At 37.4% G+C, this 19,693-nt stretch overlaps 1 protein-coding gene across 1 annotated transcript in view; it reads left to right on the top strand.

Moving 5' to 3' along the window:
- The first annotated feature begins 11,990 nt into the window (after positions 1 to 11,990).
- The window catches only part of STK33 (serine/threonine kinase 33), a 30,359-nt gene continuing 22,656 nt past the window's right edge, over positions 11,991 to 19,693 (top strand). The window contains 6 exon segments of the mRNA XM_027810395.2: positions 11,991 to 12,123; positions 13,149 to 13,237; positions 14,159 to 14,311; positions 16,374 to 16,389; positions 17,761 to 17,796; positions 18,155 to 18,230. Of these exon segments, the coding sequence (XP_027666196.2) occupies positions 11,991 to 12,123; positions 13,149 to 13,237; positions 14,159 to 14,311; positions 16,374 to 16,389; positions 17,761 to 17,796; positions 18,155 to 18,230 (503 nt within the window).

A 19,693-nucleotide genomic window follows, 5' to 3' on the forward strand; every position in this document is an offset into this window, starting at 1 on the left:
TAAAAGGGTTTTTTGGGCGTGCAGTTATCAGTGAAATTATGTGGACATGCAGTCAGCCATATTTCTTGTATGAAAGTCTTTCTTTGCATTTGATTATTTTAGGAAAAAACATTCCCAGTGATTTGAACGTAGGGATTTGTCTCTTACCTTGTGGTGTACTTCAAATAAAATTCTAGCTGGACAGCAGCTGTAGGAACCCATCTCAGGAGATGAAATAGAATTACAGAGCTATGCAGACTTGTTGGGGAAAAACCTGAGGAATTATTTTTTAAAAATGCTGTGCAAAAAGGTAGGGGAGAAACTAAGGTTTTCTTATTAATAAAGGTGATACAGACTTTCAGGAGTGTTAAATAAGAGGAAATGAAAATTATCAGCAGCTAGTGTTGTGCACAGCTCCGTAATACGTTAGAACTGGACCTGATAAATGACAGCAATAGCTTCTGATGTTTTAACCCGTAAGGTAATCCTCACGCAGTCAAATAGCTATGCAGTATGACAGATGCAAATCACATCACTTCCGAAAAATCTCAAAAAAAAGAGGAATCATATGCAACTGAAGTGTAATGGCATTTATGCTGGATGTGCAATTATATATACATTCACATGTATATTTGTACATTTTGAAAGTGTATCTTGATGGTTACCCTTGGTGGTTTTTTGTCTAAAAATAGTGTTTCATTCATATACGGCAGAAGTGTCAATTGCTAGCTTTTCTGTGTCTACAGCACTGGTTGTTACTATATACTGTAACAACTTGGCATAGATTGCCTTATTTAAAGATTTACATTATTTTGCTGATAAAAAATAAATATTATTTAACAGAATGTCCTTTTTGCAGGCTTGTGTGCTGATAACTGCCTAACAGATTATATGAATGTTACAATGTCAAACAGAATTGCCTGAGATACGGGTATTAATACTGAGATATTTTTCAGCCTCAGGTTGGGCATTCTAGCTACTGAGTACAGGAAGGAATTTAAAACACAACTCAGCAGGCAACGAGTAATTACATTTTGCTTGTCTGAATGGTTGTTTTCTTGTTCTTGGCTGACAAATATATGAAATTTCCCCATGTATTTCATTAGTTGTTTCCCAGTCCCTTGAGCTTAGCTGTGTATTTGGTCTAGTTTTCTGACAGCAGCCACTACTGACCATTCACTCATTTGAACTAAATTTGGTCTTGCTGGCTCATCCAGTTTTGGTGGAGTCAGAGTAAATTCCTTTTGCCCACAAGGCTTCCAGTTCTGGTTTTTAAGCATTGCAGGCTGCCTTGGCACTTGGTGAGTGTGAACATTTACCCTGTATTTCTGCCAAACTTGGAGTAGGACAACTGTGAGTGCAGAGAGGCAGCCAGAAATCTTGAATCAGAGTTGTGAAAAATTAAGTCCCCTTTTGTCTGTGCCCCTGGACTCTGTTTTGCCAAAAAGTACCGAAGTGACCTCTTCTTTGTTAAATTTTACTAACTAGTAACTGCAAGTAATCTAAAAAAAGGGCTGTTTCAAGTTAAGAAAGATTGCATATTTGCAGCTTTTTTTGCTGGTTTGTTTGTTTCAGCTAGAGAGCTGTGAAGTTTCATGTCTACTTTACTAACTCAGAGTAATTAACTGAGCATCCTAGCACTCCAAAATGCACAGAGTGGGGGTTTAGGAAGACTGTTGAAAGGAAATCTAAATCAAAATATGAAAAGGTTAAAAACAGAAAACGTTTTCAGTCTTGGTGGTGTTAAGGAAAGATCTGTGTCAGATATCTAGAAGTACTGAGTTCATACCATAACACACCAACTTACTTTATCTCTTAGAGGTTTCCTGAGTCAGAATTTTTGTAATCCCATTAGTCTTTGAGACAAACTTCCATCTGAGTTTGGAAGGATGAATCTGTTTTCACATCTTACCATCACTACTAAACAGATTTGTGGCCACTGTTCCTGCTGTTTGCAGAATCACTTCATGGTGTTATGTCAATTGGAATGGTGGTGTCAACAGTCTTGTGATCTCTGGTGGTATTGCATGGTACACACTTCATGGCATTCTTAAGCAAAAACAGACTTTCATGTTCTTCACATTCCAGTCACAGATAAAAATAATAATTCCGATAAAATACAGGGCAAGAGCATTTCTGCCTAGCATTTCACAAGCGAAAAACAAAACTAAGTTTTAACTTTGAAGAAATGACATGGTCTTGTCCTTTTAATTGAAAGAAAGGATACTTTGCCTGTGAAAATTAAATCCTCCACAGTTTGTAGTTGCTTTTCGAACTTGTCAACCTGACAGTGAAATCGTGTAATCTGATAATACCATGCCTGAGGCTTATTGCAATTTTTTGGGCAGCGGTATCAGCAGATGATGTGCTCTGTTGATTTTAATCACTTACAGTTTGATTCTGATCTCACTGACCTGAGTGTAAATGCAGAGTAACTCCATTGACTTCACTGGAATTACCATAAACATCTCAGTGTAAATGAAATGCATATTTAGTTCATTGTATTTGTGCTTCTGCTACAAGATCTTCAGAAGCCACCAAAGCAAGAAAGATATGGATGACTTTTCCCATCTCTTCGTGACAGCTTTCTCATTCAAACAGCATTCATCACTGACCAGTTGTTAAAATTGTCATGTATCTGTCTGTGTGTTTGTACTGATGACTCGAGGTCGTTGTGCTAAATGCATGCACTAGTTGACTTTTCATTGTCTTACAGCCAGTTTGAGTTGCTTTAAGATTCCTGCAGCTTGTCACTAGAATTTCTCTTTATTCATGAGCTTTTGCACTGGCTTTATAGTCAGTTTGAAACTGATATGAATATATTTGAATGTCTGTGGATGGATGGAGTAATTGGATGTATTCTAGAATACTTTTTGGTAAGTGGTCATAAATAGAAACTATTGAAATGTAGGATCTAATCCTGCAACCATTTTTTCAACCTCTGATACTGTCAATAGGAGAGCTCTCTGCATAGCAGGGACTACAGCATTAGGCTCGTACAGAACAAAAATGTAGGTTGTTCACAGCAGATTTCATGGCACAGACGTGAATGTTTCCTATTTAGTGAAGACTTTTTCTTTACACTGGAAGCTTGCTTTTCAGACTTGTAAGCCAAACAGACCCTCCACAGCAGACCCTTCAGTAGTTTTTTGAGTTTTTTTTTTTAATGTGGTAAGACCAGTTAATTTGCTGCTGAGCCTAATATGTTTTTTCCCTCCTTTATTTACTGACCAATGAAAATTAATGGGAGTCCTGTGCTTGTTTGTTACTTGTGGTTCTCAATATCTCCTATTTATTGATAAAGGTCAAAGCTATCTGTGTTAGTAATTATGGACTGCTACTCATAGCTAATAATTAACAGAAACTGGTTACTACTTACCTCTGTTAATAAATCGGTCCAGTGTGACTTTTATGCATCCTCAATGTAACTTAGGGATAATACAGAAATGATGAAAAAAAAAATACAGGAAAAGAAAGGAGCATTTATATCAAAAATACCTGTTTATTGTAACATAGTAATATGGTTTAATTGAACATCCATCCTAGATTTGACTTAAGTTATGGATATGGGGAAATAATTATAACTGTTTCTGAAGTCCTGAAACACTGGAATATTTGGAGTTAGATCAACAAAATATTTGGAGTGTATTCATGGTCCATGCTACACCACAGTACTTCTGGGTGTTTAAGTGTTTAAGTTAAGGAGGAGAGCTGAAGATCTCGGTCTGCTGATCTTCCTTGCTCTGCAGGAAGGGATGTGTCTTTGGTCCTTTTTGTTCCCAGGGCTTTGGCTGCAGGACAGCCCTGACCCATTCCCCTCAAAGACCTTCCTCTAACATGTGGCTAGATGAGGAGGCATGGTGCACACTCCATACGGTCACGCCAGAATAGCTGGTGGAGTCCGTGCTGATCCCCTGTGAGCCTAAAATGTCATACCCTTCAGGGAGGGTGCAAGGTGTGCACTTTCTGACAGCAGCAGGAGGGCTTGAGCCCCGCAGGGCACAGCACCTTGCTGCTTGGGCTCCTGGGGCGAAAGGGCTCCCACAGAAATGCCTTGGGCACTCTGAGCGTCCGCAGCCGACCGAGCAGCCACCTGAGCAGCCTGCACTGGAAACCAGTCTGGACTGTGATGCCGGATAACTTTGGAGGTGTTTGCTTCCTGGCAGGAGTTGAACAGCTGGGGGCATGTGTGAAAGCAGAATTTTAGGCATGTTCAGACTTCGAGCAGTTGCAACGTGTAGTAGGGAAGGTCACCCCTACGTTCTGCCGCATTTTCTTGGTCTATGTGACCGTTAATGGCTGCAGAAGAAAACAAACAGATCTGTCTAGAAGAGAAAGTCTCTAGTGTTGGAGTTAAACGATGCCTTTATCTTTGTTTGCACTGTCAAGTTATTTTTCTTGTTTTGTCACCGAGGGAAGGGGTGATAATGTATCCTAATGTCTCTCTACAGACAAAAACCGGTGCAACTGTTAAAGCTGAGCTGTAGTGCTGTGTCGGGCAGACCTGGAAAGTCTCCACGAGCTTTCCAGGAATTCCTGGTTTGCTTTCCAGGAATTCGCCCCTTGGTTTTCTAGGAATTTATACTGTACTTTGTAGGAAACGCCACCTTCTGCTTCCTAGGTATATTTCCTCATCACTTTCCAGGATTGTTTCCCCACCTGCTTTCTATGAATTTTTCCTAGGCTGCCCAGTAATTTCCTCCCAGTTTTCAGTAATTGCCAACGTGTCTTCTGGAAATTCCTTCTTTTATTTCCAGGAAATTTCCCTCTGCTTTCCAGGAATTCTCCTTGTCTGCTTCCTAGGAATTTTACCTCCTGTGTTTTAGGAATTTTCTTGGTGCTTTCTGAGAAAACTCCCCTCCAGGTGGGAATTGTCCAGGGGCTTTGTAGATTTTCTCTCTGTCCTTTGTAGGAATTTCCCCTGTGCATCTTAGAAAATTTTCCTTTCAGTACTAGTCTTTCTGTAAAATATTAATACATGAAAAATAATTTGTACAACATTAATTGTGATAACTGACATTATCTTAATTTAACAGATAAGGAAAATTGTAGCAGGAGGGTGATGTAACCTCTCAGTTCCCAAAGGAGGTGCTATGTCTGAGAGAAGATTTAATTTCAGACTTGGAGAAAAGAGGAATCAGTAAGTCTAAAAACCCAGCATTCTGGTTTGCTTTGTTTTTTTAATCAAGTTTGGGTATTGCAGATGCTAAAAATCATAGAGGAATTGAAATAAAAGATGATCTGGGATGTTAGAATCTAATTCATGGGCCACATAGCTCCTACCTTCCAACACCAGAAAGTTGGAAGTGGGAATTCCTAGAGTGTGTGACCATTCTTTATTCATGAGGGACACTGTGTCAATTAGTGTATCTGCCTTAACCAGTGACAACTAAATATATCGATGTGAGCTCACATTCCCGTTGGATTCCTCACCACTTTAACTTTGATCAAAAGCACCTAAAAATACTTCTGGGCTGGGAAGGAAAAATAACTTCAAATTGCTTTTTGATCACGTTGTCAATTCGCAATGGAGAGGAAAGCAAGCTGCAGGTTTGGTAGGGAAGTGTTTCTAGTGCCTAAAGCTGTCATGTAACGTTTCCTCCTCTGCTATTTCCCTGTTTGTATCCCATGCATATTATATTGTCCCTGTTTATTAAAACCAGAGCAAATATTAATCTGCTCCTCCTGTACAGCTTTTAATTGTGTAAAATATGCATTTGTCATAGTTACCTAGAGTGATTAAGGCAGATAATTCACTGTTGGAGCATCTGAGATCTTGGATATTTATTACCAAAGGATATCTAACAACTGTGCTGTGTATTCCAGAGTACTTGCTCTTCTTGCTATATGCTGCATTCTTTTTATCTGTTTGGGGGTTTTATCTATCCATAGGGCTATCTGCCATGCTATCTGTTCATGATTTAATTGGTTTAATTAAATCTGTTGTTACAGTTTCTAGTTTAAGTGATTAATAAAATATTGCAAAATAATCTGTTAGATGCATGGAGACGTTATGGTAGGCTTTGCCTGATGTGTTGTCTAATCAGGTTTTTTTTCTTTTTATCTATTGGCAATAGTTTGATTTAAAGCAGCTGCAGGTCCCTCATTTATTTATTTATCTTAAGCTAGTAGTACTTGTGGCAAGACGAAGGGTTCACAAAGGTTTCCTGGAAAAGTAATCACTCCTTTTTCTTGCATAGTCTTATTGGTAATGTTAAAAAATACATCCTTCAGTTTAGTATTTGTCAACAGAAGACTTTACTCAGTTCAGAATTTTTAAATGCAATAACTTTGCCCACAAGCAAAATGTAAAATGAATTCAGGATTTTAGCCTTTTATATTTTCAGAATATCTTCAAGAGAACAAAAATATTTTTACGTATCATTACACTTACGTTTTTGTGCTAGTTATCACATTTTTTTGCCTGTTAAGTTTCAGGGAATCACAGATTGTAATAGTTTTATCATATTGCAGTTAAACATTTCTTGGACAGTAGGAATAAGAGTACTTAAGTCACAGACTTAAACATGAAAATGGGGTATTAATCACATTTCATGTAAATTGCAGAATATAGACTTATCAAGTTGGATTAGAAGCTATCTCTCATTATGAAAGCACTGTATCGGAAAAGAATATTCCCTTAAGTAGTTTTTGCCTGCAATGTAAGGATTTTGTACTATTGTTTTCTAATAAGCCATCTGTCATTCAAAAAGAAAAGTCCTAGATCTGGGAAGTGAGGGGACAGGGAGGAACTAAGGGCTTAAGAATGTTCAAATGACATGTTTAGCTCTGAGGTGCATCAGAGGTATTGGAGCAGAGGAGATTTTGCAGAATGCCTGCTGAAAATTTGCTTCTTGTTTTCTGCAGAAATGCTGGTGGTACGCTCTAAGCTTAAGCCAGATTTCTATTTTCTTGAAATGTGGATCCTCATCCTAGCTTATTTGTGTCTCTGTCTCTAAAATGCCATCTCCCTTGTAGTCTCCATAGACTGAAGCCTCAAACTGCCTGAAATGAGGGACGTTGCCTTTCACAGCTGGGCAGGGCAGCAGCTGCTTCAGCGTGGGGCGTAGGTGCTGGGCGCGGGATGGCTACAAGTGTAAGCACCCCAACCCTTGGTGTGCAGGAGGTGAACCAGTACCAGCAGGTAAAGGTATTTTTCCATGCCTCACTCTCACCAGCCATCTGGAAGGCAAGAACAACTCTCTTTTATATAGCTGGGCATCTTCAACATGATGGTTTTCCCAGAGTTAAAGGTAGTTAATAAGTTGCCTAGTTAATCCCCTAACACTTTCAGGTATTGCCTGTTCTCAGTTTTCAAATGTGTAGGAGCTGAGCTCTAGCCCCGTTGCCTGGAAATGTTTAGATAAGCATGCCTTCTTTAGTGCGTTTTAATTCCCCCTGAGCCTTTTTGCGCAGCTTCTTTTATGAAAAAAGTAGACTTTGAGGAATTGTGTGCAAATCAGTAGCTCTCCAGGGGAATTACAAGAGCACCCAGAAATACTTGCTTTCATTATCACTGTCTTGGCAGTACTGCTGGAGTATGTCCTCACGTGGTGCCACTTAGAAGCAAAAGTTCGTTCTTTTTTTTGACACTCCAGATCAACAACTTCCCGGGTTTAAAAGTATTTTGAAATCCTCTAAAAATGTGTTGCATACCATTTGCTTTGAAGGAAAAATCTATTATGGGTTTGTCGTGTCTGGTGGAAAAAATGTGATTTATCTATTTTCTTCCCCCCCCCCCCCCCCCCCCCCCATCTCTGAATGCAGCCAGCATTCTGTAGCTCGGCAAGCTGAAGTATCATTTTTGACCACGTTTTTTTATTCTTGCAGATCTGCTGTCCAAACCAGTATGCTGTGTTATGCCAATCTATCTCCTCGTCAGTGCAGCAGGCAGCTGTAGTTAGAATACAAGGCTTTTGCGTTCCACCAGCTCCCTCATCTCTCAGATTTTATTCCATTTCTTTGAGCAGTGGACACGTTCCTGTCAGTCTCTGTGCTTTTATTTAATTTGGGCAGCTATATAAGATAGAACGGATGGCTGAAAACAGTGAAGACCATAAAATGTACCGCATGCTCAATGTCATTTGAACCAAGTAACGTTGTAAATTTTTTGCCCCCATTGCAATGAAGATCATGTGTTTTGGAGGCGTGTTAGCAGAGGCATCCAGCCAAGAACCAGGGACGGAGAGGATAACAAATAGCTTCACCTTCTGAAGGATCCAGCATGCACAGAGCAGGTAAACGAACTGGAATTGGACCTATCTTCCTTTGCTATGTATTTCTGAGGTGCGTTTTCAAGAGTAAGTGTTTTTCATATTCTACTCACGTCACTAGTCTATAGTCACTAGTCACTAGACTAGAAATTAGTCACTAGTGCTCATTTCTCTGAAGCAAAGCAAGGATTGTATTTCTCAAAGAATTATTTGAAGTTTGATATATTGGAGTCAAATCTTTTCCACAGACAATGTTTTTGAACTCTTGCACCTAATGACAACTTGGCATTACTTTCAATGGTCATAGAAAGTGCTGGTTTCCAAGAAATTCCAAGATGTGTTAAACAAATGAACCTAGATAGTGCACTTTAAAAAATCATTTATATTTTTCAGAAACATTTAGTGTTATTGTTTTACATCAAAGTAATATAATAAATGGGATGAATTACATAATGTTTTGAAATGGTGTAGCAGTTTGTAGTGGTATTCATCTGGAGATATCATGCCTTCATTCCTAAGATTGAGTTAATTCATGCAGAAGATTTGTCTGCACGCTCAGTAGATATATTTTCTTACTACTGTATAAATTGATGAGAAATGCATGCTCTAAATGGCTTATCAGTCCCACAAGTAGCCCAACATGTTAGATTACGTTTATAGGCTTTAAAGTGAGAAATCAGTCTAAGGATTTAGGTCTAGGTAACTCTGTAGGGAAAACAATAAAGTTAAAGAAGTAAATAAAACACTATTAAATCTATGTCAGCAATAATCAGGTGATACCCAATTAGTTAATCCATCCTGTGGTCAGAGAATACATGCTCAGGCTTCTCTGAATTTGGATTATTTGTTGACTCAGCCCCTGAGGAATTAACCTCTGAGGTCACATGCTTCACATTTGTTGAGTAGTATTCTAAGTACAGCTAAGTAGAAATACTGAGAATGCACACATGCAGTTAAAGTCAATGAAAATTTCTTGTTCATTGTATTTTGAAAATCAAGAATTTTTTTTCTTTTTTTTTTTTTTTTGAGTCAGAGCTGCACGTGGTGGGCAATTTTCTGTTTTTCCTACCAACTGCTCATACTCCTGGTGTCCTTCAAATATGGTACTTTCCAACTATATAATAGTGTGTAACTGGTAATACTATACTAATGATAATAGGTGAAAAAGTTTAGGCAGAAGCTGGATTTGAAGTTGACTCTCTTTAATTTCTCTGTAGTTCATTCTTATCAATGTACAGAATCTCTTTTCTTATAATTCCTGCAGTAGTTAACCAATTGATGGAGATGTATTTCTCTTATATCATAATACCTTCTATAATGTTGTAGGCTTTAAAATTGTTCGGTTAAATAATTTAAAAGCTTTCTTTAAAGGAGTTTGTATTATATATACATCTGAAAAGAAAATTGAAAAAAGTACTGAAACTGAAATTTCAGAATAAACCCCATAATTTTTGATATTAACATGAATGGCCTCCTTTCAAGTAGCATTCCTAAATATCCATTTCTTTATATTCATATACATGGGTATAAAGTAACTATCATTCTAAATTAGTCATAGCTGAATATACAACTGATTATTTGCTTTTGTGAATTATGTGGAAAATGTGGTTAGCAGGAGGACACACAAAGTCTCAGCAATGAAGTTAGAGATGTGTGGCCATAGATGCTTAAAGTTTTGTTGCTGCACAATGAATCCTGAAACTCACAACTTACCAGGTGAAAATTCAGAGATAGTATTTTGTTCCTCTTGATATTTTAAACTTTTCAAATGCTAAATTGGCAATAATAAATTATTTTACTTTCTGGGTTATTTAACAGGTTAGAAAAATACTGCATGTAGGTCATTGTCAGCAGATGGCAGATGTGGCAGTAGTGGGTATGATTGTGTTTGAATGGGATACCTTCACACAGGGGAGATGGAATTGTTTCATCTCATTGATACCACACTAAAATACACAATCATGTTGCTGAGTCCTGGGATGCTTGGTGCTCTGTAAAATAATTTTTCGCTCATTTGGTCTTGTTTATATACAAGTGAGATCATGGGTATTAGCTTGACTGAGTTTACTGGCTTTCAATGTGAATAATTACTTTTTGTTTAACTCCATTGCCCCAACATCTGTATTTTGTGTTCATTTTAGAGGCTTACTGAACATCACCTATTCTATTTAAGTAAAGTCTATTTTATTTTTGTATCATAGGTGAATGGTGTGTTTGGATAACGTGAAAATGGTTGCATACAACTTGAAGGATTACAGGACATTTCAGGGAAGTGTGTATTTAAAAAACTGTAAGATGATAAGGGCCAAATTTATTAGATGGGGAACCAATCCTGAAATACACTAGGATTTACTTGGTAGACATATTTCTGAATGTAAGACCTATTAATTTCTTAAATACATCCTATACCTTTTTTTAAAAATAAATTGCTGTCATTGAAAAAAACAATAGTGATGTTTGTAAAATGTGTTTTCCATCAATAACTAAAGGTAGAAGTTCTGCCATGAAGCTGCTTGAACAGGAGGTGAGCATCTCCAAAGAGAGTGAAGCGTGATTATACAATACACTTAGAAGAGATATTTGAGACACCAAAGGTAAGATGTCATTAATTGCTGCCGTAGTGCCGGTAGGCTGAAAAACAAACAAAAGAACCATCTCAGTTCCATGGTAACTCATTACAAATCTTATTTGACAATTTTGTCATTTGACACAGATCTTACCAAAACATTGTGGAAATAAGTATGTTTTACTTTCCACTAAATTCCTGCTAAGCCACTGTTGCCAGAAATATAAACTAGCAGTTTAACAGAGGACAAAACCAGTTTATGTCAAGGCAAACAGCCAACTAAGCCTGCTTTGTTTGCCGATCTCTGATAAGCAGAGACAGTTACTGCAGCTTAGGTTGTAATTTCTTCCTACTTCTGATTCCCTCTCCCCCACCCCCGCTTCCCCTATTCTGTTTAGAGCTATTGCAACAATTAAATACAGTCACTATGAAAATTGCAGGGTTGTTCCTTTCCTCTGCTTGTTTGCTGTAGTGCTTTATAGGAAAAGTGACCCTCTTGTGTGTCCATAGGATTTCTAACAGGGGGAGACATCAGCCCATAAGCAGTCTTTCCATTTTTTTATGGATGTCTGTTGTTTCAGAAATTGTCACAATGGCAAAAATGATGGAAATCTTATTTTTGAGGTTAAATTACTACTATTCTGTCTTTAACTTACTGTATTACTTGTTGGAAAGGTGTTATTACTGAGCTGAACAGAAAAGATCTCAGGACTCTTCAATGACATCACTATACTATAAATATTGCAGTAACATGTAAAATAATATTTGCTGTTAGCTTTAAGCACAGGTTTTTGTCTTGGAATATTGAATTGGTCAGAAGTCTCATTTGAGTAATGTATTATAGCTTTCATTCCTAGTTGCAGAAAAGTTGCGGTTTATATTTTTTCAGATGTTGGTACTTTCTGTAAAAACCATTGATTAATGCATTGAATGGAAGAGGCTTTAAGTTAAATCTACACTCAGTCCTTGTTTTGAAATCACAACATTGTTATACATTTTTTTTAAATGTATATGTTTTGAGAACTTGAGAGTTTTGCTGTAGTAACCATGGGTAATATTTATGGCAGGTCAATTGTCTTTTGCCTTCTGTTCATGACATACTAAGTGCATTAGGGTTCTAGGTCATGGCAGCTGGAGCACTGCTATTAATTATATATATTGTTTTTACATTAAAAGAAACTAAACCCAGAAATAACAAAATCATTACATTCTCTCTTCATTAATATTAGCTGATGCATCTTGTAATGGAGCTGTGTGAGGATGGAGAGCTTAAAAAAATTATATGTAGTCAAAGCATTTTACAGAAAATTAGTGAAGGCATATCACTTAGTCTTGCTTCAGCAACAGCGTATCTTCACAGAAATGGTAATTAAGTTCCTTTTTCTCTCCCATATGTTCATTGATTTTGAGCATTCATACATTTAACAACAGTTACTGATTGGTATTGTTAACTATCATTTATTTCATAGGATAAAAATAGTCCAGTAAAGAAAAAGTAAAATATACTACATTAATGCTTTTTTATAACTTTATCTTACTTACAGATGCAATAACTGCTACCATTTTTCTTTTTATTTCTCTTTCTATACCAGCTACAATTACATGTATTATTATTTCCTAACTTGCAACTGCTTTGCATTAAACATTATCTTAGCTTTGTTGTTAAGTACACATTACTAGTCTGTTACAAGAGGTAAAAAAACAGAAGCAGATTGTTTCTGATACTTAACAATATGTGTTGCATTTAGGATTCAGTAAATATCAGCGTTTTCATCCGCCACACAGAAGCATTACAATTCTGCACAGTCCACAACAGGGTTAACCTAGCCAGTCAAAAATTTAGACTTGGTAGATAGTGTAGGATTGTGAATAATTCTGGAGTTTTTTTACACAGAAAGATTAAACTCTGTTACAGCATACTGCTAGGAATCCTCCGTTTACATTTTTTCCCGTAGAGATAGCTGAATTGTGGAATGGTGCCTTATTTAGAGCCTTGCTTCTTCTGTGTACTCATTGAAAGGGCAAAACCTGTGAGTTTTGGATGTGAAAGTGAACTGCAAGTACGAAAATATGTACAAATTTGGTAATCATACAATATAAACCCTACTTTTTTTGTGAGATGATGCCAGGTGATCTACTGATATAAAAACCTGAACCAATATGAACTTTTTCCTTTACTACAGGATTGTGGGGAGGAATGAGATTTGGAAATCTGAAATATTTCTATGACTCCCTAGATGAAATGGGAAAGATGCTTTTGGTTAGGCTTCCACTAGTTCAGAGTGAAACGCACTGGAACTGCTCAAAGAAATTACTCAATCGAAAGAGTTTAAAACATTTCTGTCAGAATATCTTGACTGCAGCTGATAGGATTTTATTTCTCTTGGCAGAATCTGTTCACAGAGCTCTAAAACTGGAAAACATTTTAGTTAAAAGCAGTGACATCAATGAAGCAAATGAAATGAAATTAAACATAAAGGTAAGACGACAACTGAAGCTGTTCTACTTCATGAAGTAGTTCTAACATCCAGGTATTACTGGGAGACTTGCCTTTGATACCTATTAGCAGCTTTTGAAATGAGCTACTAAATGGTGTTATTAGGGAAAAAAATAATTTTGGAAGCTAAGTGCCGCTGCTGAAAAAGGCACTTTTCTTTTAATAAGTATATTTCTAGGTCAATTAAAAAAAAAAAATCCTTAAAGTAACCATACCTTGTTATACCATCTAGATCTACATTAGCATATTCCCAAGCCATTAGTTACAGGAAGCCAGCAGTTGCTATGAGATGTGATTAATTTTTATATTGAGAATATTGTCAATTTAATGCAAATCTGTTAATAATTTAGAAAAAACCCACCTATTTAGCCTGTGTCTTGATTGAAATACAAATATATTATAGGATTCTTTTGATTTATTAATAAATATTTACTATCTAAACACAATGTGCCATATGTTTACATCTTCTTTTTTACCCTTGAAAAGAGTCTTTGATGCTTAATAAATCATATGCTAAATATCCATTGCTGATTTGCTGATTTAGTAGTAGGCATCATTAGAAAATGTACGCATCTTCTAAGATAACATTGTAGAACTGAATTATTGGATAATGAAAGTACTATCTTGGGTAGAAAACTATGTTGAGAAGTGTTTCAGATACTGAAGTGGGTGGACAACTCAGTAATTTATGGTGGGACAAATCCAGGTTGCAGAACTCTGCTGTGTTTCTTGGACCCCCTGTGTATTTTTACATCATATTATACCCATTTTAAGAAGCATAGTTTTGGTTTTCTTTATATCCTTCATTTTGAGGCAGTTTTACCTTTCTTCCCGCAAATGCTAAAGCTCGGTAGGACACTGATATGAATCTCTAGTTTCTCAACAGGTTTTCTATCCTTGTAGTCCACTTCCATCTGCAGAAACCATCGTGGCCAGCTACCCTTGCTTCATGGCCTTGCTTTACATATGCATTTGCAACAGCAACTATCACACTCTACCATCTCTCCTTCAAGGTGCGAGCATTTCTCTTGGCCTCCATCCTGTGAACGAGAACACGTATTTCCCCATTTTCCCTGTTCTTTTCGGTTTAGAAGAGAGTAACTCCTGAATAACTTTAATAGAAGCAGCAGAAAACAAGGACGCAAACCCTGGAGCTGGTACAGCTAGCAGCAATAAAAGCGGCTGCAGGAAAGGGGATGTCTGTCACATGGTGGGAAACTTAAACGGCTAAGACAACATTTATCTGCTTCAGAGTTTTCGGGCTTGAGGCTGCTGACGTTAAACATGAGGCTAAGGTTCACGCCCTCCTGTTTTTGGCTGTGAGAAATAGCTTTCCTGAATCTCCATGATTTTCTGGTTTGGGGCAGGATGTGCCAAGAGAGTTACGGCAGAAATCCAGACTCAGATTCCTACTCAGGTTTATACTGCGTGCTATAATATACTTCATTATCCAATACAGTGTTCGTTTTTAAAATCTATGAAGTTCTTCTCCTCAGTGGTATATACCAGCAATGCATTTCACAGCTTGCTTGTAACAAACCGAAGCAAAAAGAAATCCTTTTTGGAGGAAGATAATTAGTGCCTCAGACATTTTGATTGATGAAATACTAATAGTATTAAATACTTCTTCGAGTGAGGGAGTTGCATGGGATGAAATTACTTTCCAATTTACTAATCATGACAGAAACATAGAGTCTCATCACTGGAAGGGACCTTGAGTCATTTGATTTATTTCTCTGTCCAAAGAAAGAAGCAGCTATACTAAAATAATTTCTGTTGAATATTTGTGTAAAGTGTATTTAAAGACCTCCAGTAATGGACACTCCATAATCTTCCCAGGCACTCTATTCTGATGCTTCGTTATCCTCCTAGAAATACTTCCTCCTGTCTGCCCAGCATCTTCAGTTTGACAATCAGCTTAAAGTTATACTTACAGGCCGTGATCTAATCACTTTTTTCACTACAAATTTTCAGTTAATTCACCTGCAGCTACACAATTACTAGAGCTGACCTAAGGGAGGTGGTGGGAGCCTGGATGCGGGGCTAAGGAAAAGGGTGGAACTACACTTCATGTTTTCAGACTGTTATTTCTCACCCTGTCCATCATGGGTATAAAGAACAGGTAGCCACCTTCCTATTTTCAGCAATCTGAGATCACATTTCTCCCTTGGTCTCTTGCTCTTTAGACTAAATAGAATTAATTTCCTCAGTCCCGTCCTGCATTTCCAGTCCTTGTGATTGACCCGCCATGCTCCATTTGGTACCCGTTATCTCAAAATGGGAGCGTCCAAAACTGGGCAGTGTCTAGCTGGAGCCTCACCAGTACTGGGCAGCATGGAAGGACTGTTTTGTACGTACTGCAGACCTTAGGCTTGCCTCTCAAACACAGGTGATGACCGTCTTTTTGTAGTTTTTGAAGGACTCTGCAATCCTCATGGAAGAACAAGAGGTGAGGGCTGGGAATCAGGCCGTTGGCCTGTTCTTCACATGGCATATTTAAACGGCTTCTACCCCAGACTGCATTTCAATTTCTTGGCCACCCCAGCAAGGGCAGGTGTGCGCAGGAGGTTTTGTAGTGGGGTGGCAGTTTTACCCCAGTTCTGCCTCACAGCAGCATTGTCTGCTAACAGTGGAACTGTTAACTCATGTCCATCTCGTCGCAACAGTCCTTGAGCTGGTGCCTGACCAGCTCTTGTCCTCGTGTTTGCATTCTGAGCTTGGCTTTCCACGTACTTACAGTCATCCCTGGCTTGATGTCGTCTTCAGATTTACTGTGCTCTCTCTTGGATCATCCAGGTCATCAAGCACAACGGCATCGTGCCTAGGACAGGCACCTCCGAAATGTTCCCTGGTGCGGCCTTCCACCTGGGCAGTGAACACGTCATAACTGCTTTCCGAGAAGCGTTTTTTATAAGCATGTGTGCATTGTTCCTGTGATATTTTAGTGTAGACAGTATTATGAAAAAAGTTATGTGAAACAGTGTCAAAAGCCTTACTAAAATAGATATATGTGATATTTAGTGTTCCTCCTCCTCAAAGCCTGTCAGCCTGTGCTGCATGGAGATTTGTTCCTGACAGGTGCATAATGGCTGTTACTTACCTCTTTGTTTTCTTCTAGGTGCTTATTATTTCCAGTATGTTCCTGGGAATTAAAATTAATGGGCCACATCTGTATTTCTTTGATACCAGCTTTTTCACCCTCTTACAGATAGATACCATGATTGCCTTTTTCAGTTTTTTAGCATTTTACCTGCCTTCCACTAATAGTTCTTGAACCTCTAATAGCTCTGAAAAGTCTTGTCAGCTTCTGAAGCACTCTAGAATGAATTTTATAGGTTATGGCTGATTTTAAAATTTCCATCCCAAGTACTTGCTAACCTTTTGCTTCTCTGTAAAAAACTGAGGTCTTGCCCCTTTGTCATTGATATTGATTGTGCTATCCCCTGCTTGCAGTTGACATTTTGGTTAAGATTGATGTAAGACGACATTAAATACATTCGCCTTCTGAGCATCATCTATCAATTGCATCCTTGGTTGAGTAAAATAGCAGCCTCTTCATTCCTTGTCTTCCTACTACTCATACACTTATAGATTATTTCATTTTTAGTTACGTCCCTTGCTAGTTGCTCCTCAGTTTTCCTTTCTGATATCGCCCTTCTATGCTTATGTTTTCCTTTTGTCTTATGTCCGTCTTTTATATGCTCCCTTCTTGCATGTGAGACTTGTGGAAATTCATGATTTAACCAGACTGGTTTATTAATTAAAAAACCCTCAACTATGAAAGTAATAGCAATTTCCCAATTCAGTAATTTTATTTTGTGTAGGATATGTATCTAAGTATATATAATTTGATGTAAGTTTGTAAGTTTCCCCAGGATGTTAATAGCATGAATTACTGCTGCTTTAAAATGTTCTCACAACGATCAATTAAAAATGAGACAGTACTGTAGGTTTTGGCCAGTTTGGCAATATTAATGATAAGAATCTCCTTTAAAGTCTTGTGTTACCAGTCGTGTTGTTATCAAACCATGAAGTTAACCATTTTAAGTTCAGTGACATAATTAGGTATCTGAAGCTCAGTACCTACCTAAAACAAAAATCTGAGGTGAGAGTTAAACAAGCTTTTTGATTTGGTAGGATGACACCGAATAAAACAGTCTCTGTCAGTGTCCTCTGCTACTGTGTGAAAGGTTTTATCTTCTGTTCGTTACTGGGGCTAAGTAAGTACGGCACTTCCACTGATTATGGAAGTGAAAAGCATAGATCTTGCTGTGAACTCACAACCACATCTCCCATCATCTAGCAGATAAAATATCACCAATATGGCTCCAAAGCAGCATCTTTCTGATGTGTGGCTGAAATAATAGAAAGCCATTAGTGAATAGATTAAATTTGTGAGGTTTTAATCTAGGATATAAATAAATACTTTTGAAAATTTTTATTTTACTGTATTTTGATATTGATTTTGCCCATCATGATGTATCCAAGCTAATACGTGCAAACAGGGCTTCTTGTGTTTTGCAAAACCCCTGTGTTCTTATGTGCTACACTTACATCTGGGAGGAAAAGAAAAGTTCATACGGTGTCTTGTGGTACTTTGTCAGTGTGTTGCGAATACTGCTTTAATAACTTATTGTGGGGAAAAAGAATACTAAGTTTAATCATACAGCTAATGTCACCATGTCACCACCCCCTTAACAGCTAAATGATAAAAGTGAGGACACATCAGCATGAATTTTTAAGGTCTGTACATTATTCATTCAAACATCTGCTGTTGGTTCCTCTTTACATATGGGAATAAATTATACCACATCAGCACATTCTTCATGCTTTGTGTTTAAGCATTTAAAAGTTTTTTTATTTCTATTATTAATCCTATTTTTTCTGCTTGGTTGGCAGCCCCTGAAGTTATCAGTGCCTATGACTACAGCCAACAGTGTGACATTTGGAGCATAGGTGTCATTATAAACATGCTGTAAGTAGCTTGTAAAAGTAATATAAAATGTACAGACCCATTTATAATACAAGTACTTACAATTTTGCACCAAAATAAAAAAAAATGCGTGCTAAACCTTCACAAAAGATCAAACTCTTATACTTTCTTATATATAAGCATCACAAATTTCCAAGTAAAATAAAGTAAAAGATATAGTTCAGTATTAAAAATCGAGGTTTTGATTTATAAACCACTTTATAATCCTGAAATAACAGAATATTACAGAATATTGCAGTGAAACACTGTAAAACTAAACTGAGAGTTTAGACCTCTCTTTTTCATCTGTTGGCTGGATCTATGTGTGAGAACCAAGTTATTGATTTACAGTTTATTGGTCAAATCCTCAAATGGATTGCGCACACCGTGCAATCAAGGCAAGGGCCTTTCTTCTCCGCTTGTGCCCGTGGTAACTCTGTAACTCAGACATTCCGGGGCTGCCAGGTCTCTCACTACAGGTTATCTGTGTCCTCTGAAAGTTTATTAGCCTGCTGTTATTAGAGGTTGAAATGAAATTTTACAATTGTAAGAGTACATGCGTATTTTTATTGAAGTCTTTTATCATTTATCACATTCGTCTTAGTAACAAAATAATAATTTCTCTCTGAAAACTGTTATCCTGCCTATACTAGCTAAATAATAAAAAAAGGTACTCCAGTAATTAAATTGTGGCAAACAACATAATTACTGTTCATATGATGCAACTAAAATGTCACATTGTATGCAGGGACTTCTTTTGTAATGTATTTGCAAGGGCTTTTTTCCCCACTTTCAGGCTTTTTCTTCTCTCAGTGGCCCCCAGATGATGCTGTAATGCCAATGTTTTAGAAAACTACCACTTGTCATTTCATGTGTTATTATTTCTGTCCTGTGATTGTTTTACTTTTGTTGCATACCCCAGAGTTCTTTTATAACTTAAGACTTTGTACGTGGGCATGCAAACCGGCACGCATTTTTCATAACCTCCTCTTTTCTGGATTTTCTTTGGTTTTTCTTTTCACTTTGTTTTGATTCCCCACTTTCTTTTCTATACAATTAGCTCGCTTTTCTTTTTGTGTCAGCAAGATGAAGTGTTCATAGCTTTATTGCCTGTATATTTTTTTATTTCTAAAATCCATGTGCGCTTTCTATGCTGATACAGAATGAGTTTTATTGTTGTACTTCGTGATATTAATGTTTGCATCATGGTAGTAGGATTTGCACAACGTAATACAATAGAATATATTATAAAATGGTTGGTAGAAATTGGATGGTTTGACTGGCTAATAAGAATCCAGAGCAGCGCCTGCAATCAGCACGATTCACAGCTCAGAACTTGTAAAATTCAGAGCAGTGAACTATTTTGATTGCAGCCGGAGCTTAGAACTTCTGACCTTCTTCCTTAATTAGCAATATAAATATTTTTTAAAATTAGCATTTTGTAATCACAACAGTGTCAGAAGAAA

This window comes from Falco cherrug, chromosome 10 (genome assembly GCF_023634085.1).
Source record: "Falco cherrug isolate bFalChe1 chromosome 10, bFalChe1.pri, whole genome shotgun sequence".
Classification (NCBI taxonomy): domain Eukaryota; kingdom Metazoa; phylum Chordata; class Aves; order Falconiformes; family Falconidae; genus Falco; species Falco cherrug.